This window comes from Phyllostomus hastatus, unplaced genomic scaffold, assembly GCF_019186645.2.
Source record: "Phyllostomus hastatus isolate PE091 unplaced genomic scaffold, TTU_PhHast_1.1 phas_scaffold_129, whole genome shotgun sequence".
Lineage (NCBI taxonomy): Eukaryota > Metazoa > Chordata > Mammalia > Chiroptera > Phyllostomidae > Phyllostomus > Phyllostomus hastatus.
Window position 1 is genome coordinate 30,366,223 of NW_025334009.1, and position 15,454 is coordinate 30,381,676.

Sequence of the window (15,454 nt, forward strand, 5' to 3'; positions counted from 1 at the left end):
TAATCACTTTTATGTCCCCAAATTACTCGGTACAGCGCTGAAAACAAAATTTCTTCGAAGTGACACCAATAGTAATAAGAACACGCTCATATGCATTCTCTCATTGGATCCTCGCAGAAACATTGAGAAGAGGGCTGGGCTGCGGCTACCATCCCGTTTTGCAGATGAGAAGTCTGTGGCTCCAGGGCTTTCCTATTAACACAAAGAAGTGAAGGAGCTGAGCTCTGCTGGCTACGTTTCTGTCCGAGACCATGCCCACCCTATGGAACGAACAGGGGACTGGCACTCAGGCTGGGGTCAGCCCTGGCTCCTCTATCATGAGCTGTGTGACCACTAAAATTCCATTTTCTCACTTTTTATAAAGTGAGGATCTATTTATATTTATCTGCTGTGTTCGTGGCTTAGGACAATTTAGGCAGAATTCAGAGAGGGTTTTTTCTTCCCTGCTCCATGTAGCATCTGCTGGGGCTGGAACATCCAAGAATGGCTGTTTCAGCTCCCACATCTGGTGCCTCAGCTGTGCATCTCTTTTCCTCTCTCCTTGTGTCCCCTCTGTGTAGCTGACTGTGACTCCCTCATGTCATCGGAGTCTTGCAGAGTTGGACTGGTGTCTGGCTTCCATCGGAGTGTGAGCACAAAAACTAGCAGTTCTCTTAACACCTGGGCTGGGAAGTCCCTGAACATCACTCAGGCAGCATGCTACTGTCAGAGTGGTCACAAAACCAGTCCAGAATCAACAGGAAGGGAAAGAAACTCCACTTCTTGATGGGGCCACAGCAATGGCCCATAGAGAAAGAGCAGGTGGGGCAGAAATCACTGTGGCAGCTGCCTTTGGAATGGTGATCTACCCCTGGACCATAACAGGATTTACCTTATAAAGCCATTGGGATGATTAATGAGAGAGTGCAAGGCCTTAGCACAGTACCTGGCACAGAGTGAGCTGTCAATAAACAGCATTATTAATTATCACTATAGCATTCATAGAACCACCAGTAAAGTAACCCCAACTTTGCATCATCTGGTCCCCTAACTTAAACCCATGGTTCTAACTGTTGGAACAAATGGAAGAAGAACTCACACCCACAACCAGAGACTTAGGTGTGGTGACATGCTAAGCATGCCTAGGACTCAGGACAGGCTGCCTCTGTCACCTTCTGGCTCCAGTAGATCAGAGTTCTGGTCACTGCACCTTGTAGCCAAGGTTAGGAGCACAGACAGAGCCAGAACAGGTAGTATATCCCCCATAGCCTTCAAACATGGCAGAGTTCATCCAGCCACCCTATCATCCTCACTCAGAGCAACCTGTGCACACACAAGGTGCCCGCAGCTTACATGAGCCTCAGAAGCCAAGATGATGAGAAATTTGGCCTTCTTTTCCAACCAGGCACCGTTTACACTGGCAGCCAGGCACTAATAATGGTGTTTGAGGCGTACTAAGCTCTGTGTTCAGTCAACTCAAATCAGGAATTCTAGACCAGAAATTAATAGGTCACTATGTTACTTTCTGGAGGGTTTATAATTCAAGGGCATCCCTTCAAATCCCCATAAACTGGGGAGTAAGGGTGCTCGTGAGGGCTCAGTTTGCTTGCTGTTGCTACATGTGCCACCTAGCAGGCCAGGGCTAGGACCTCTGCAGCAGGGGCCCAGTCCCAGGGACTGAGGCTCAGGCCTCTTGGTGTGAACCAGGCCAGGATGTCAGGGGCTCAGGTGGCGAAACTGAACTTGGCCTCTGAGGGTGAGACGGAGGTTCCCAGGAACCCACCCTGGGCAGTGGGTCCTGAGTAATCAGGGAAAAAGCCTAGGCCACATGCAGGAGTCGCCCCTGAACTTGGATCCACTACTACAAACAGAGGACTCAACCATGGCTCTGTAAAATGGCTTTCCAAATCACAGGTGTTACAGGTCCAAGGTCAACAACCTCTACTCATAAACCAAGCAATTTCCTGGGGACTGTGGGGGAGATGGAACAATAATTCTCAAAGTCGGGGTGGCCATTTCTGTATCCTCACTGTCATAGGGGGTTTCTCAGATCCCACCAGCAAAATAATAGCCTTAGACCAGTTATTAATATACATCTATTCAACTACCGATCACAGTTTGCTACCTGTAAATGTAGGATGGGAATCTGACTCAACATCCTCGTATCCCATGGAATTAAGATTTAGATAAGATAATATGGTGACCCCACTTAGCAACAGCTGGGATCCGAGACAGCATCAATAACCAAAAATCTTTCATTTCAGTCACAGTGGTCAAAAGGGTATGAAAAATCTCCTTGGGATCAGGGTACAGAAATTTGTTTCAGCAAAATCTGACTCTATCCAATTTAGAAAGATATTTATGTGTTTCTTATGTGTTATGTAAAAAGCCAGATACTAAATTATAGGTTCACCATAGTTATAACTATTAAAAATGTTGGACAGATACACACAGATTTTTAAAGGCATCTGTGGTCAGCCCTACAGCATGCAGGGCATGGTACACGGGGAGAGGAGAAGAAGGTTTCCAGCTAGCAGGGAGACGGATAGATAGGGCGATTAGTGTACTTAAGCACTGTCATCCTGAGCAACCTACACACACAGGCATCTACACCTACACTGTGCCAGGCCCTGTATTGTCGCTGGGGTTACAGACACTTGGTCCCTGCTCTCAAAGAGCTCACCATCTGCTAGAGGACACATGCCCCTAAGGACCTCGACCCACTCTGATAAGTTCAAGGGCACATGTGCACTCAGGCAGCCATGGAAACCAAGAGGAGGGGCACCTAACCCAGCAGGTGGTGGTAGGGGCAAGAGAGCATCAAGAAAGGCTTTCTGGGGTAGGGGGGTGACCCCTGAGCTTAGAATCGGGGATGAGTAGGAGCCAACCAGGTGAGAGGCTGGAAGGAATGGAAAAGGATGGTGCAGGTGCAGGAAACAGCACGAACCCCATTTTACTCAAAGACTAGCTGTATTCCCCACTTAGAGGTGGGGGGTAAAGATGGAAAGATGTCAGGCCACTCCTATGTGACTTGTTAGGGACACTGCAGATGTGGTTAAAGCACAGGAGATACAGGCCCAGGTTTGGACTTTGGACAGAGCACCATAGCTTCCGTGTGGGGAACGCAGCAGAAGGAGGAACTAGAGGCAGAAAGACAAGCTAAGAGGCCGTGAGGTTACCCTAGATGAGAGGTGATGAGCATCAATCCTGGGTCTTGGTGACTGGAGAAGAGGGGGCACAAATGTGAAAACTTTTCAGAATACTCAACAGGCAGGATTCCACAATGACTGAACTTGGGAGGGAAGCAAGAAGGTCAGGGGCATGTCTTTCCCCAGTTTCTAGTTCTCATGAGCTCACCTGCTGAAATACAGAATAGGAAAGACCAACAGGTCTAAGGGGAAGAGAGTGGATCCATTTTGGACGCCTTGATTTGAGGTGCCCTGGACTGTACGTAGTTCCAGCAAGAAGTTCATCGTGGGTCGGGGCTTAGGGGAAAGGTCTGTGCTAGAAGTGCCAGTGCAGGAGTCATTGGCAGATGGGAGAGACCCATGAACACAGGCCCGGGGGCACAGCTCAGAGAGAAATGGGCTCAGGATGGGGCAGTGGGGCCTGCACAGTGAAGGGGCAGCCAGAAGGAAAGGGATTAGCCAAAATGTGCACCTAAAACACTGGAGAAAAAAGTGCTGAGTATGGAAAGGCCAGGGACATTCATTCTAACTCATAATCCGGGAAAGAATGTCAGAGGAAACAGCATTTGAGCTGAATGATGGATGAGGTTTCAGCAGTGGAAGGGAAATCCACCCCCCAGGGGGTGAGAAAACCTGAGCAAAAAGGCCCAGAGGCCACTGAGAGAGCAAGGTTCCTTTGAAGACACACCTGCAAACTGCTTCTCTGTGTGTGTATGTGTGTGTGTGAATTTCTCTCTTTCTCATTTTTTTCCTCACTCATTTTCTCACTCATCTTTCATTCTTATATTTCATCTCTCCCCGCCCCCCTATCTCCTTTCTCTTTCTTCCTTTCCTGCCCTCACTGCACACCCTGCCCCCGGCACATCCCACACACACACATCCACCCTCACCCCCATCAGAACAATCAGTGAATTAAACTAAACAAGAGTCTGGCCTCCTGAGGAAGATTCATTATTTCCACACCAAGCCATATAAGCTTAGCAAGGTCATTGTCCTTGAAGAAATGGAGGACCAGACCAATGCCAGCCCCTCCCACTGCTCTACACGCCTCCCACTCCAAGGACCCTTCCTGTCTGCCTTGAGTTTGGACATGTTCCTTCTTGCAGAAACGAGGCCTGGAGAACACCTTGCACGATGCCAAGCACTGGCATGACCTGGAGCTACAGAACCTGGGTACCATAGTCAGCAGGCTGGAGGCGGAGCTCCGGGAGGTGCGCGAGGAGGCGGAGCAGCAGCAGCGGGCCCGTGAGCATCTGCTGGCTCACAGGTGCCAGCTGCAGAGGGACCTGGCGTCCTACCATGCTCTGCTGGACCGGGAGGAGAGCAAGTGAGTCTCTTTTCTTGTTTAATTATAGAAGGAGCACAACCCATTGTTTTAAAAAATATTGTTTTCAAACACTTAGAAGTAATTTAGATAGAAGAAATCACCCCAAACTCCCCAACACACACACAGACACAGTCCTATAGCTTAGCTCTGTCCTTCCAGGATTCTTCTATTCCTATATACATATGTTCACAAATATATAGACAAATGTATATGCATGTATACACATATGTGTGTACCTGCTTATAATCACATGAACAGATATGCACACATAGACATACATATAAGTGTTCATACATACTGAGTACAGCAGGTTCTCAAATAAGGTAGGTCATTTAGTTCAACAGCATTTCATTATAATGTTGATGACATGTCATAGGAACTTATTTATATCAATTATTCTATAGTAAAATTGGTTTCATTAAACCAATTTCATCATTTCATCATAGTTCCCAGAACTTATTGACAATGTTATGTGAGGACTTGCTGTACATACATGGTAACTATTAGGAATGCTTTCAGCTGCATGTAATAGAGCCTAGTTAGTGGTGCTATAAACCAATGCACCTGACATTTGATGTGCACCCATAGTACCCAAAATACACATTCTCTTTAAATGGGCATCTCTTTAAAATGCACATTCTTAAAGAATACATGGACAAAACCAAGGGGGAGGGTGGAAGCAAGGGAGGGATGTGGGTTTGGAGGGGGTGGGGGAAGGGGTGGGGAGAAAATACAGACAACTGTAATTGAACAACAATAAAATAATTTAAATAAAAAATAATAAGATAAAATAAAATAAAATGCAGATTCTACTTCAGTAGATATGGGCTGGGGCCTAAGATTCTTCATTTCTAACAAAACTCTTGGGTGATGCCAGAACCGCTGGCCTGCAGACCACACTGTGAGCAGGGGGGCACAAGCCGTGTCTGTTTTTGAGTTCCAGAAATGGGGTGGTCTAAGTTTCTCCATGATTTCATTAAGGTCCCAAGGTCTTTTCATCATTCTGATATGCCATCCCTGCCTGACACATTGACTTTTTGTCTTCCTCTTTGTCACCCATGGTTGCCAAATGCCTACCACAGCTCCAGGTATTATGTCTCTTTCACAACAAGAAGGGGGAAGGAAGAGAGGACAGCAAAAGGGCCTCTCCTTGGGTAACTTCTTTGTCAGTCAGTGAAGGAAAAATGTTTGAGAAGTCCTCCAATGGACTGTCCCTGATCTCATTGACCATACCTATGTACAAGGGGTGCTGCAAAAGCAACTTTTTAGCTTTTCCAGCCTCCATACTGGAGAGAGGCCAGGAGAAGGGATGACATAATGTCTATGTAGGTATACATGTATATATACCCACATATGTACATAGATGTATACATGCAGTCTTTTTTTAACGGTTAAGGATTCCAGGAGCATATGCCTGAGTCTTGGGACTAGTTTCTTGCCAACTCTATAAGGAAATCCAAGCCTTTATTCTATCATAATTCTAGGTCTCCATAATCTCCCTCCAAGGTCCTTTCTGTGGCATGCATTGAATAAGGAATAGAATATCATTTCTAAGAGATAACTTAGTGATTATATAGTCCAAGCCCCATGATTCCAGCAAAAAATAATGTACAAAGGCCCAGAGCAGAAAAGGAACCTTCTGTGATCCGGCAGGCAGGTGGAGGCAGAGCCAGGACTGGAGCCCGGGCTCCCAGCTCTCTGCAACGCACTCTGTAACACCCACCCCTTTCCTCAGAACACCAGGGAGCTGCATGGAAGCCACCTAACCCCTCCCCCTTTCACAGGGAAAGTGTGTCATCAAGCACTTTTTCAACTGTCTTTTCATGGGATGGTTGCTGTTGATCACAAAAGCTAGATGTTTCTGACCGAGTTAATTTTTTCATATGCCTATGAACATCTGAATAAATGCACACATTTGTTTTAAACATATATAAAAAGCACCAAGTTAGGCTGAATTTTCTTCAACAATATAAGAATACCATTCAGTGAGTGCCTGGGATGTGCCAGCACAGTTTCATATTCTTTGTTATCTCCATTTTCTCTGAAACCCTGCTGGGGCGACATCATCATCCCCATTTTACAGAAAAGAAACAAAGCCTCAGAGAGCTTCAGTCCTTTGCTCAAGGTCACATGGCTAACAACCCCGGAGCAGGGATGTGAAACCCAAGTTGTTTTTTGTTCCAAAGGCCAACTTCTTTCCACGAGACGCCTCCCTTTCCTACACTCTTCCTGTGATGTCTGTACTAATTTCTGTCACTCATGGCTTCTCTCACTCAAATGTGTTTTTCTTTATTTGTTTCAGGCAATGAAGAAACTTTCTCTTTTCGTGAAGGAAATGCTGCCTTCCTCACCATGAAGTTTCTTAAGGATTTTCTTCCTACTCCCGACCCATCCCCCAAAACCCCCCATCCATCCCCCACCTACCCCAAGCTAGATTACCTGCGAGATTTCTGGGTTGGTTCAGCTTGAGCTGAAAAGCTTCCTGGAAGTGGAGAGAGAGGGTCCTTCTGCCTTAAATTTAAGTAGTCTGTAGCTTAGCAACCTCCCTGTCTCTCTCCAAATAAATGTTTTGTGTGCAGCTTCCAGTCTGCCTACCTTGTTCTATCAGATGGAGACGGGTAGTGTTACCAGAGAGGGGACCTGGCCCCGAGAGGGGCTGCCCAGGACCTGCTGGAAGTGTGTGGGTTCTTGACTTTGTGCAGGAAAGATTTCACAACACGAGTCCAGGTGATTTTGAGAGTGTGTTTATTAAAGCTGGGGACAGTGGAACAAGAAAGGACTTAACATAGCAGAAGCACCAGGAGCGCCTAGGCTGGGCTGCTTTGATTCTCTAGAAATGTCAAAGGAAAGAAAGGAGCTGAGGTGGGGCTGCTTTAGCTCACTGGGAAGTCAGAGAAGACGGGGCCTTAAAAACAGGTTCAGGGAGTCAGTCCAGGACTAGCTGCCTCCTCTACCCATTGCTCTCCCGGCTGCAAGTCTCATGGGGCCTTTTAGAGTTTAGGAGATGCCGGCCTGTGGGGGGTGGGGAGAGAGCTCATGCTAGGTGCTTCATCTCGAGGGTTTCAAAGGCCGAGGGTTTAGGGAAGGTCTTAGGAGAATATCTCAATAGAACACTCATTGGCTTTATGCTGATGCGCCAAAAATGAGATTTATTCTTTTAACTTCATCTGTCCTTGGCTGTGGTTGTCAAATGTCGCTAATTGGATTTCTGCTATCTATCTCCCTGAGTGGGCTGAGTTAAGCTATTTTTCCTCTGGTTGGGGAGGAGAAGTACAAACCAAGTGTCCTTGATTTAGAGAAGATGAGATTTACTAGAAGTCTGCAAACTGCTTGGTCGTTTAATGATCTGTCTCAGTTTCCCTGTTCTGCTTGTCCTGACTCACTAGCCTGTCTCCATATCGCTTGGCCTGCCTGGCCTTTGCTCAGGAAGCCATTCTTGAAGGCTCCGGAAAGTTCCTTGAGCGTGATGCCCTCTCCCTCGCCACCCAAGGATCAGCTGTTCTTGGGTTTATCGACATAAATGCACTACCTGGGCAAGAGTTGAGCTCAAGGCAGGCAAGCTTGCCATGATTGGGGGCGAAACAGCGCTCTTGTTAGAGAGGGGACAGGCGTGGTGCTTTATTGCGTGTGTCATAATTGCAGGCAGCGCAAAGCATTCAGACCTCTTTAACGCGCTCGGCATGGGTGTTGACGTGCAGACACACACATCTCACCGCTGTCGTCAGAGCACCACGCAATCAGTGTAAAGGGAACTTCAGTTTAAGTCTGAGGGATTAGTTAGGTTGTGGTTGCTTACCTCACTTGGAGCCTCAGAATTTTCTTCCAGGGTCAGGGCCCAGGCCAGCCAAATATAGTTCCTGCATCTGCCACCTACCCAGGCAAGGCTCCGCTGCCTTCTGATTAAAAGTGAAACCACCACCTGTGTCCTACACAGGCTCTCGGTGCCTCTAAAACCACACACACATGCACACACACACACGCATGCACACCCAACCTCCATTTCTTAGTTCTTCCCTCAAGCTTCTGTCAGTCCACCTGTCACGCAGAATCACAGACCAAAATATCCCAGCCGAGTCTTTGTCCTCATAAAGTCCGATCTGGACAGGGGGGCGTGCCCACTACAGGCACATTTGAAGACACCCTCCCCCCAGCATTTGTGGTTCCATATAGCCACGGCCAGCAGAAACAAAAGAAGCCTTATTGGCTCTTAAGAAAGCTTGAAAGAGAAGCAAAGCAACAATGCAGGGGTGCCCGTGACTAACCAGTGGGTACAAGGGCCTCCCCCAGAAAACACGGTGTGTGGCTGGCCTTGCTGTGTTGTATGCACTATACACTAAGCTGTTTCTTTTCTGTCTTACTTGTTATGACTAATTTTTTGCCCCCCCCCCAAGCTAACACCAACATTCCTAACCTAAATACAGTGGGAGGGCCCTGAAAGGTCAGCCATCCAAAGGAAGTACTTCTGTGTCTGAATGGCCATGCCTTTTCCATGACCTAGAAGCTGTTTCAGCCATTAGAAGAAGGGGGGAAGGGATTTGCACCTCACCCCCACGTCTCCATCAGCCTGCACACTGGGCCAGGCCCACTCTCTGGTCTCCTCTGCTCTGTAATCTCAAAGAGCAGCTGCCGTAAATCATCACATTAATCATCCGTTGGCACCTGAGCCAAGGCTGGCTGGTGCTTCCAGTTCTCAGCACAGGTTCTTGCTGTTTCTAATGAGGCTTCATTAACAGGTAAGAAAAGGCTCTGCTGGTCCTCCTGACTCTGCCAGGGCCTTATTTAACTCGGGCTTCCTCTCACAACACCCGGTGCAATTACACTCTGGCAGCGGTCCACTGACAGGTGGCAGGGAGGCTGCTGCTGTGTCGGAGTCAAGGACAGAGCATTCGTTCTGGAGAAGACCAGAGAAGGGCTTCGGCGGACGCCTCTGAAAACACAGATGAGCTCTATTTCCAGACCAGGTAACTCCACTGGCCTCCAGCCTCGCTCCTGGAGCACGGTGTAAACTCCCACCGAGATTGCTAGAATATTCCCTGGCTTTCAGACCAGGGTCCTTAAGTCCCACCTTCATCATCATCTATACCACTTCTGAGCACCTGCTGGTACCCAGATGTTTTGCTGGTCTTGGAGATTCCAGTATAAAAAGAAGGCAGAGTTTCTGCCCAGGTGGGTTTACAATCTCATTGGGGAGTCTAGGCATGCACCAAACAGTGGAAACAGAGCAAAGCAGCCCAAGCAGCACATCACAATTTGCATGGCCTCTGTGTATAACTCAGTTTCTATAGAAGGCATAATAGGCACCCAGGTCGGATCTCTGTGGATTTTGTGTCAGGTGAGTCAGCAAGAGTCATCAAGCACCACGCTCGTCTCCAATTATCTCTAAATACCCTGCAGATATTCTACATTTTTCCAGATTTATTGAGATATCATTGGCATATGGCCCTGTATATGTTTAAGATGTATAGCATAATGATTTGACTTCTATTATGGACTGATTACGACAGTACATTAACATTCCTCATCTCACATGGACACGAAAATGCTTTTTTCCTTGTGATGGGAACTTAGGATTTACTGTTGACAACTTCCCTGCATACCACTCAGCAATGTTAACTGTGGTCAGCACGTTACACGTGGCACTTCTAGTACTTACTAATGTGGTGACCGGAACTTGGTACCTTTCAACCACCTTCCTTCAACTGCCCCTGTCCCCATCCACACCCGCCCCTGACTCTGGTAGCCACAAATCTGGTCACTTTTTCTATGAGTTTGAGTTTTGTTCTTTTAAGATTCCACTGTCTGGCTTATTTCATTTAGCATAATGCCCTTAAGGTCCATCCATACATCCAGGTCATCTCAAATGGCAGAATTTCCTCCTCTGATGGCTGAATAATATTCCAGTGTGTGTATACACATATACAAACATACATCCATCCATTCATCCGTCAGGGAACATTTAGGCTGTTAACATGGTTACTGGAAATAATTATGGCTTAATGCTGCTATGAACGTGGGGGCACAAATATCTCTTTCACATAATGTTTTTGTTTGCTTGGGATATAATCCCAGAAGTGGACTTCCTGGATAATGTGGCAGTTATAGTTTTAACTTTTAGAGGGGACTCATACTGTTTGCTGCAGTGGCCGCACCAGTCTGCAGTCCCCCCAACAGTGCCTGAGCTCCCTCTTCTCCACGCCCTCACCATCACTTAACTTACCGATGACAGCCATTCTGGCAGGTGTGCGGTGACAGCATTGAGGTTTGACTTGGAGCCCTCTGATGACGAGTGATGCTGAGTACTTTTCCCTGTACCTGTTGGCCATTTGCATGTCTTCTTTATAAAAATGTCTATTCGGCTTCTGTGCCCATTTTTAATGGGATGGCAGTTGACCCTTGAACAACTCAGGGCTGTTAAAATAAAAAATCCACATATAAAATTTGACTCCTCCAAAACTCAACTAAGTTGGCCCTCAGTATCTGCAGGGAATTGGTTCCAGGACCCCCCTCAGATACCCAAATTTGTGGCTGCTCAGTTTTCTTTTATAAAAATGGTATAGAGCAATGCATACAGTCAGCCCTCTGCACATGAGTGGACCAGTGCCATTCAAACCTGTGTTGTTCAAGGTCAGCTATATTTGGTTGTTTGTTTGTATTTTTGCTATTGAGTTATGCGAGTTCTTTATATAATTTAGATGTTAACCCGTCATCAAATATATGGTTTGTGATACTTTCCTCCTTTTTTGTTCATCGTTTCCTTGCTCTACAAAAGTTTTTCAATTTGGTGCAGTCCTACTTGTATATTTTTTATTTTGTTGCCTGTGATTTTGGTGTCAAATCCAAAAATAAATCATCACCAAGATCCATGTCAGGAGCTCTTCCATTTTTTTCTTCTAGAATTTTATGGTTTCTCAGTTGAACATTTAAGTCTTTCACCCATTTCAAGTTAATTTTTGTGAGTGGTATAAGATAGGGGTCTAGTTTCATTCCTTTACATGGGAATATCCAGTTTTCCCAGCACCAATTATTGAAGAAACTGTGTTTTCTCCATTGCATAGTCTCAGCTCTCCTGTCAAATATTAGTTGACCAGAAATGTGTGGGTTTATTTCTGGGCTCTCAATTCTGTTCCATTGGTCTGTGTGTCTACTTTTGTGTCAATAACATACTGTTTTGATTACCATAGCTCTGTAGTATAGCTTGAAATCAGGAAGTGAGATGCCTACCACTTTGTTCTTCTTTCTCAAGATTGTTTTGCCTATTTGGGGGTTTTTCGTGGTTCCATATAAATTTCAGAATTGTTTTTCTACCTCTGTAAAAAATGCCATTGACTCTTAATAGGGATTGCACTGAATCAACAAGGCTTTGAATAGTGTGGATGTTTTAACAGTATTAATTTTTCCAATCCATGAACACAGGATATTTTTCCATTTATTTGTGTCTTCTTTGACTTCTTTCATCAATGACTCGTGTTCAGTAGTTTTCTGTGTAGAGACCTTATACCTCTTTGATTGGATTTACTCCTAAGTATTATTTTTGAGGTTATTGTGCCACGGATATTCTTTCATAGACACTTACATCATTTTTTTTTTTTGTTTTGAGAAATGGCAAAAGAGGAGGATGCCTCTTTGGGACAATTCTAACCTCTAATCTTGTCATAGAAAGTGAAAATACAGGATGCCCAAGTAAATTTGAATTCAGGGAAACAACAAATAATTTTTTAGTAGAAGTATGTCTAATATAGTACATGAGGCCATACTACTGCCAAAACATTATCCAGCATCCCGAATCACATCAGGCAAAAACACTCCATGCTACATGTTCCCCACAGAAGTGTCTGACCGCCCGTGATACCTGAAGGTTGCTCAGCATCTCCAGCTTGGATATCCCCATACACAGAAGAAGAGAGGCAACCCCGGCCATGTCCTTGCTCAGTCCTGGTCAGAAACACAGTCTCCTGACACAACAGCCTAGCAGGTCCAATCAGGTTCAAGACATTAATCTGCTAGTTGAGTAAAGAAATAAAGCAAACTGTTTTCTCAGCTGAAGCAACTGGCTTAATTGGATCACATAGACTGGTGACTTTGAACAATAGGTCTTGCAGGAACCAGAGCAGACCTCAGCATAGATGTGCTGTGCTGCAGAGTCAGCAGAAATCCCAGTTGTCCCCGACGTGACCAAGAGGAAATGCTCCATTTCCTCCCTCCTCTGGAGAGTGGATGGTAATGCACACCACAGGAGGCGAGCCTTCCGTGAGATCCCAGAACTGGACACACAGCCATGTTGCATTTAGGAGACTGAGCTTCGCAAAGCAGATGAGCAGCAAACTAATGAATTTCTTCAGACGAATGAGTGATAGGTACTTCGTTGATCATTTCATTTTTCTTCAGCAAAAATTCTTACCAATGGCCTGGACAGGAAAAATGGATATAGGAGGTTCACAGTTTTAAACTAAAAAGCCTACTTGGCAAACCTGAGTGGATAGTTAAGACAAGTTGCCGCCAGCACCCTTTATGAGAATCAGCGGTGCTATAAGTGCTTTCAGAGGGAAACAGTTATCAAAAGTACTTGAATCTAAAGCCCCCAGTCCTTCCATCTGTGTTTTATGACATTGGCATGTTGACAAGCACAGATGTATTAGTTTCTGGGACTGCCGTAACAAATTGCACCGACGGGGTGGCTTCCAGCAGCAGAAACGTATGGTCTCGCAGCTCTGGAGGTTGCATGTCTGAAATCAGGTGGTGGCAGCCTACACCCTCTGCGAGCCCTGCGGGAGCATCCTTTCTTGCCTGTTTGTAGCTGCTGGTGGCTTGCTGGCGATCTGTGGTGTCCCTTGGTTTCAGCTGCAGCACGTCAGCCTCTGCCTCTGTTCTCACATGACGTTCTCCCCTCACGTGTCTGTGTCCCTGTGTTTTTTCCCCTCTTCTCCTAAGGACACCAGTCCTTGGGTTAAGGCCCGTTGTACGCCTAAGGCCCTCATCCTAACTAATCACATCTGCAGTGACCCTATTCCCAAATAAGGGCACATTCTGAAGGGATAGGACTTCAACACATCTTTCGGGGGACACAGTTCGACTAACAGAATGTCCCACAAGTTGGGTTTGTCTGGTGTTTCCTCAGGATGATTCAGGCCCTGGCTGATGTTGTTTTGTTGCTTGGGTATTGGCCCCTACACCAAAAGATTGCAGGTGTGATTCCCCGTCAGGGCACATACATGTGTTGTGGGTTCAATCCCCAGTCAGGGAGCCTGTGAAAGGCAACCAATCAATGTCTCTCCCTCCCTCCACCTTCCTCTCTCTAAAAACAATGAAAAACAATGCCCTCAAGTGAGGATAAATATTTTTTTTAGGAGTCGGGTTGGGCACGTTAGGCTGGAATACCATAAAACTGACCAAGAGGCACATGGTCCCAATACACTCCATGACTGGTGATGTCCACGCGGGTCACTAGGTTGAGGTGGTGTGTGTCCAGCTTCTCCACTATTCAGCTACCGTTGTCCCCTTTGTGATGAGTAAGCATCTTATAGGAAGATAGTTGGAGACTATGCAAGTATGCTGTCACTCCTCCAGCTTTCTCCCACCAGTTTTAGTTTTAGTATCTTGCCTGAATCATTTATTACTATTATGGTTGCCATATGGTGATTTTTAAATTCCATCACTTGTACATTTTCAGTTGGCTCTCTCCTGTGAAAGAGTTTTCCTTTCTCCCCTACTTGTCTGTGTACTTATGTCAGTGTGGACTCGCGGAGGGGCTGTGAGTTCTGAGTGGGGCCTAGAGCAAGACAGGGATCTGGAGCACGTTCTGGCGGTGCGAGCTGCGGGGCCACTGGGCCTCCCCACCAGCACGCCCAGTAATCCTGGGAGCACCATCAGCAGGCAGAGACACGGCACAGCACCCTGGCAAGGAACAGTGGGAGAATCACAGTGCAGACTCCCGGAGTGTCGGAGGAAGGCTCTGCCCACCCCTGCTGACAACTGCCCTCCGTTGAGGAGCAGCTCCGAGTTACTGTCCTGCACCTTGCGGCCTGAACCCTCGACTTTGGGCCAGCTACTCTGCCCCTGATGGCGGATCTGTGTGGACTGTTGAACGGCTCCCTTCCCTGTCATCTCCAATGTATCGCAGCAATAGGGAGGGTTGGCAGGGAAATGAGGGGCGGGGAGAGTGAGGCCAGGGTATTCATTCCCCTGCCCCTCCCTGTGGCATCACCCCAGTGGGATGGGACCTCACTAAAGCTCCCAGCCCCACCAGGCAGCCCTCTCCACATGACTCAGTCTTTCCGAGTGTGAGAATGGCTCCTTCCTCTCCCCACCCGCCTCACCCAGGGATGTAACAGTGCCCGGTTGCTCCCAGCCTGGGGACACGCACCGCCTCATGTGATCTCCTCGACTCCCTACGCCTTTGAACAGAATCCATTTATCAAACTGTCCTCAAGGGAGCCAAGTTGAGTATGACATCCGCTTCACGCCAGCTCTCCGCTCACACACGGGACGTTGCAGAGCCCCGCTCCGGTGCTCACGCTGCAAACCCTGCAGCAGCGGTGGCTTCCCCCCCGCCCCCAAACCCCCCCTATTCTCCCCCTGCACCGCAGACTCCTCCCGGCAGGGGGCTGCTTCAGGTGACGCTGACTGACGTACAAGTCTGCTCACTCTCTCACCATTGTCACTGGGGCAGTGTTAAGGTAGCCCTTGATTTCTTCTTGTTTTTAATTAATGACTTTATTGTTTTCATTAAAACAAGACACGTTCCAAGAATGAGCTGTACTTCTCTCATGTGCCTTCTGAGGACGCACTTACTGAGGGGGAGAAACGACACCCCTGCGCTATTCCCACCGAAAATGCAGGATCCAAGTCCAATCACGAGAAAACATCAAATCCAAAATCACTGTCTCCAAAAATGTCAAGGTCATAAAAGACAAGAAAAGGACAGGGCAACTGTCCAGGTGAAAGACAACTAATGAGACATGAC

The 15,454-nt window shown here is 47.0% G+C and overlaps 1 protein-coding gene across 2 annotated transcripts in view; it reads left to right on the forward strand.

The window, feature by feature from the left end:
* Positions 1–7,079, forward strand: part of BFSP2 (beaded filament structural protein 2) — a 68,438-nt gene extending 61,359 nt beyond the window's left edge. For both annotated transcript variants that reach the window (XM_045857232.1, XM_045857231.1), the window contains exons 6-7: positions 4,274–4,494; positions 6,797–7,079. In XM_045857232.1, coding sequence (XP_045713188.1) covers positions 4,274–4,494; positions 6,797–6,803 — 228 coding nt within the window. In that variant the 3' untranslated portion in view covers positions 6,804–7,079. The remainder of the gene's footprint in view (positions 1–4,273; positions 4,495–6,796) is intronic.
* The last annotated feature ends 8,375 nt before the right edge of the window (positions 7,080–15,454 follow it).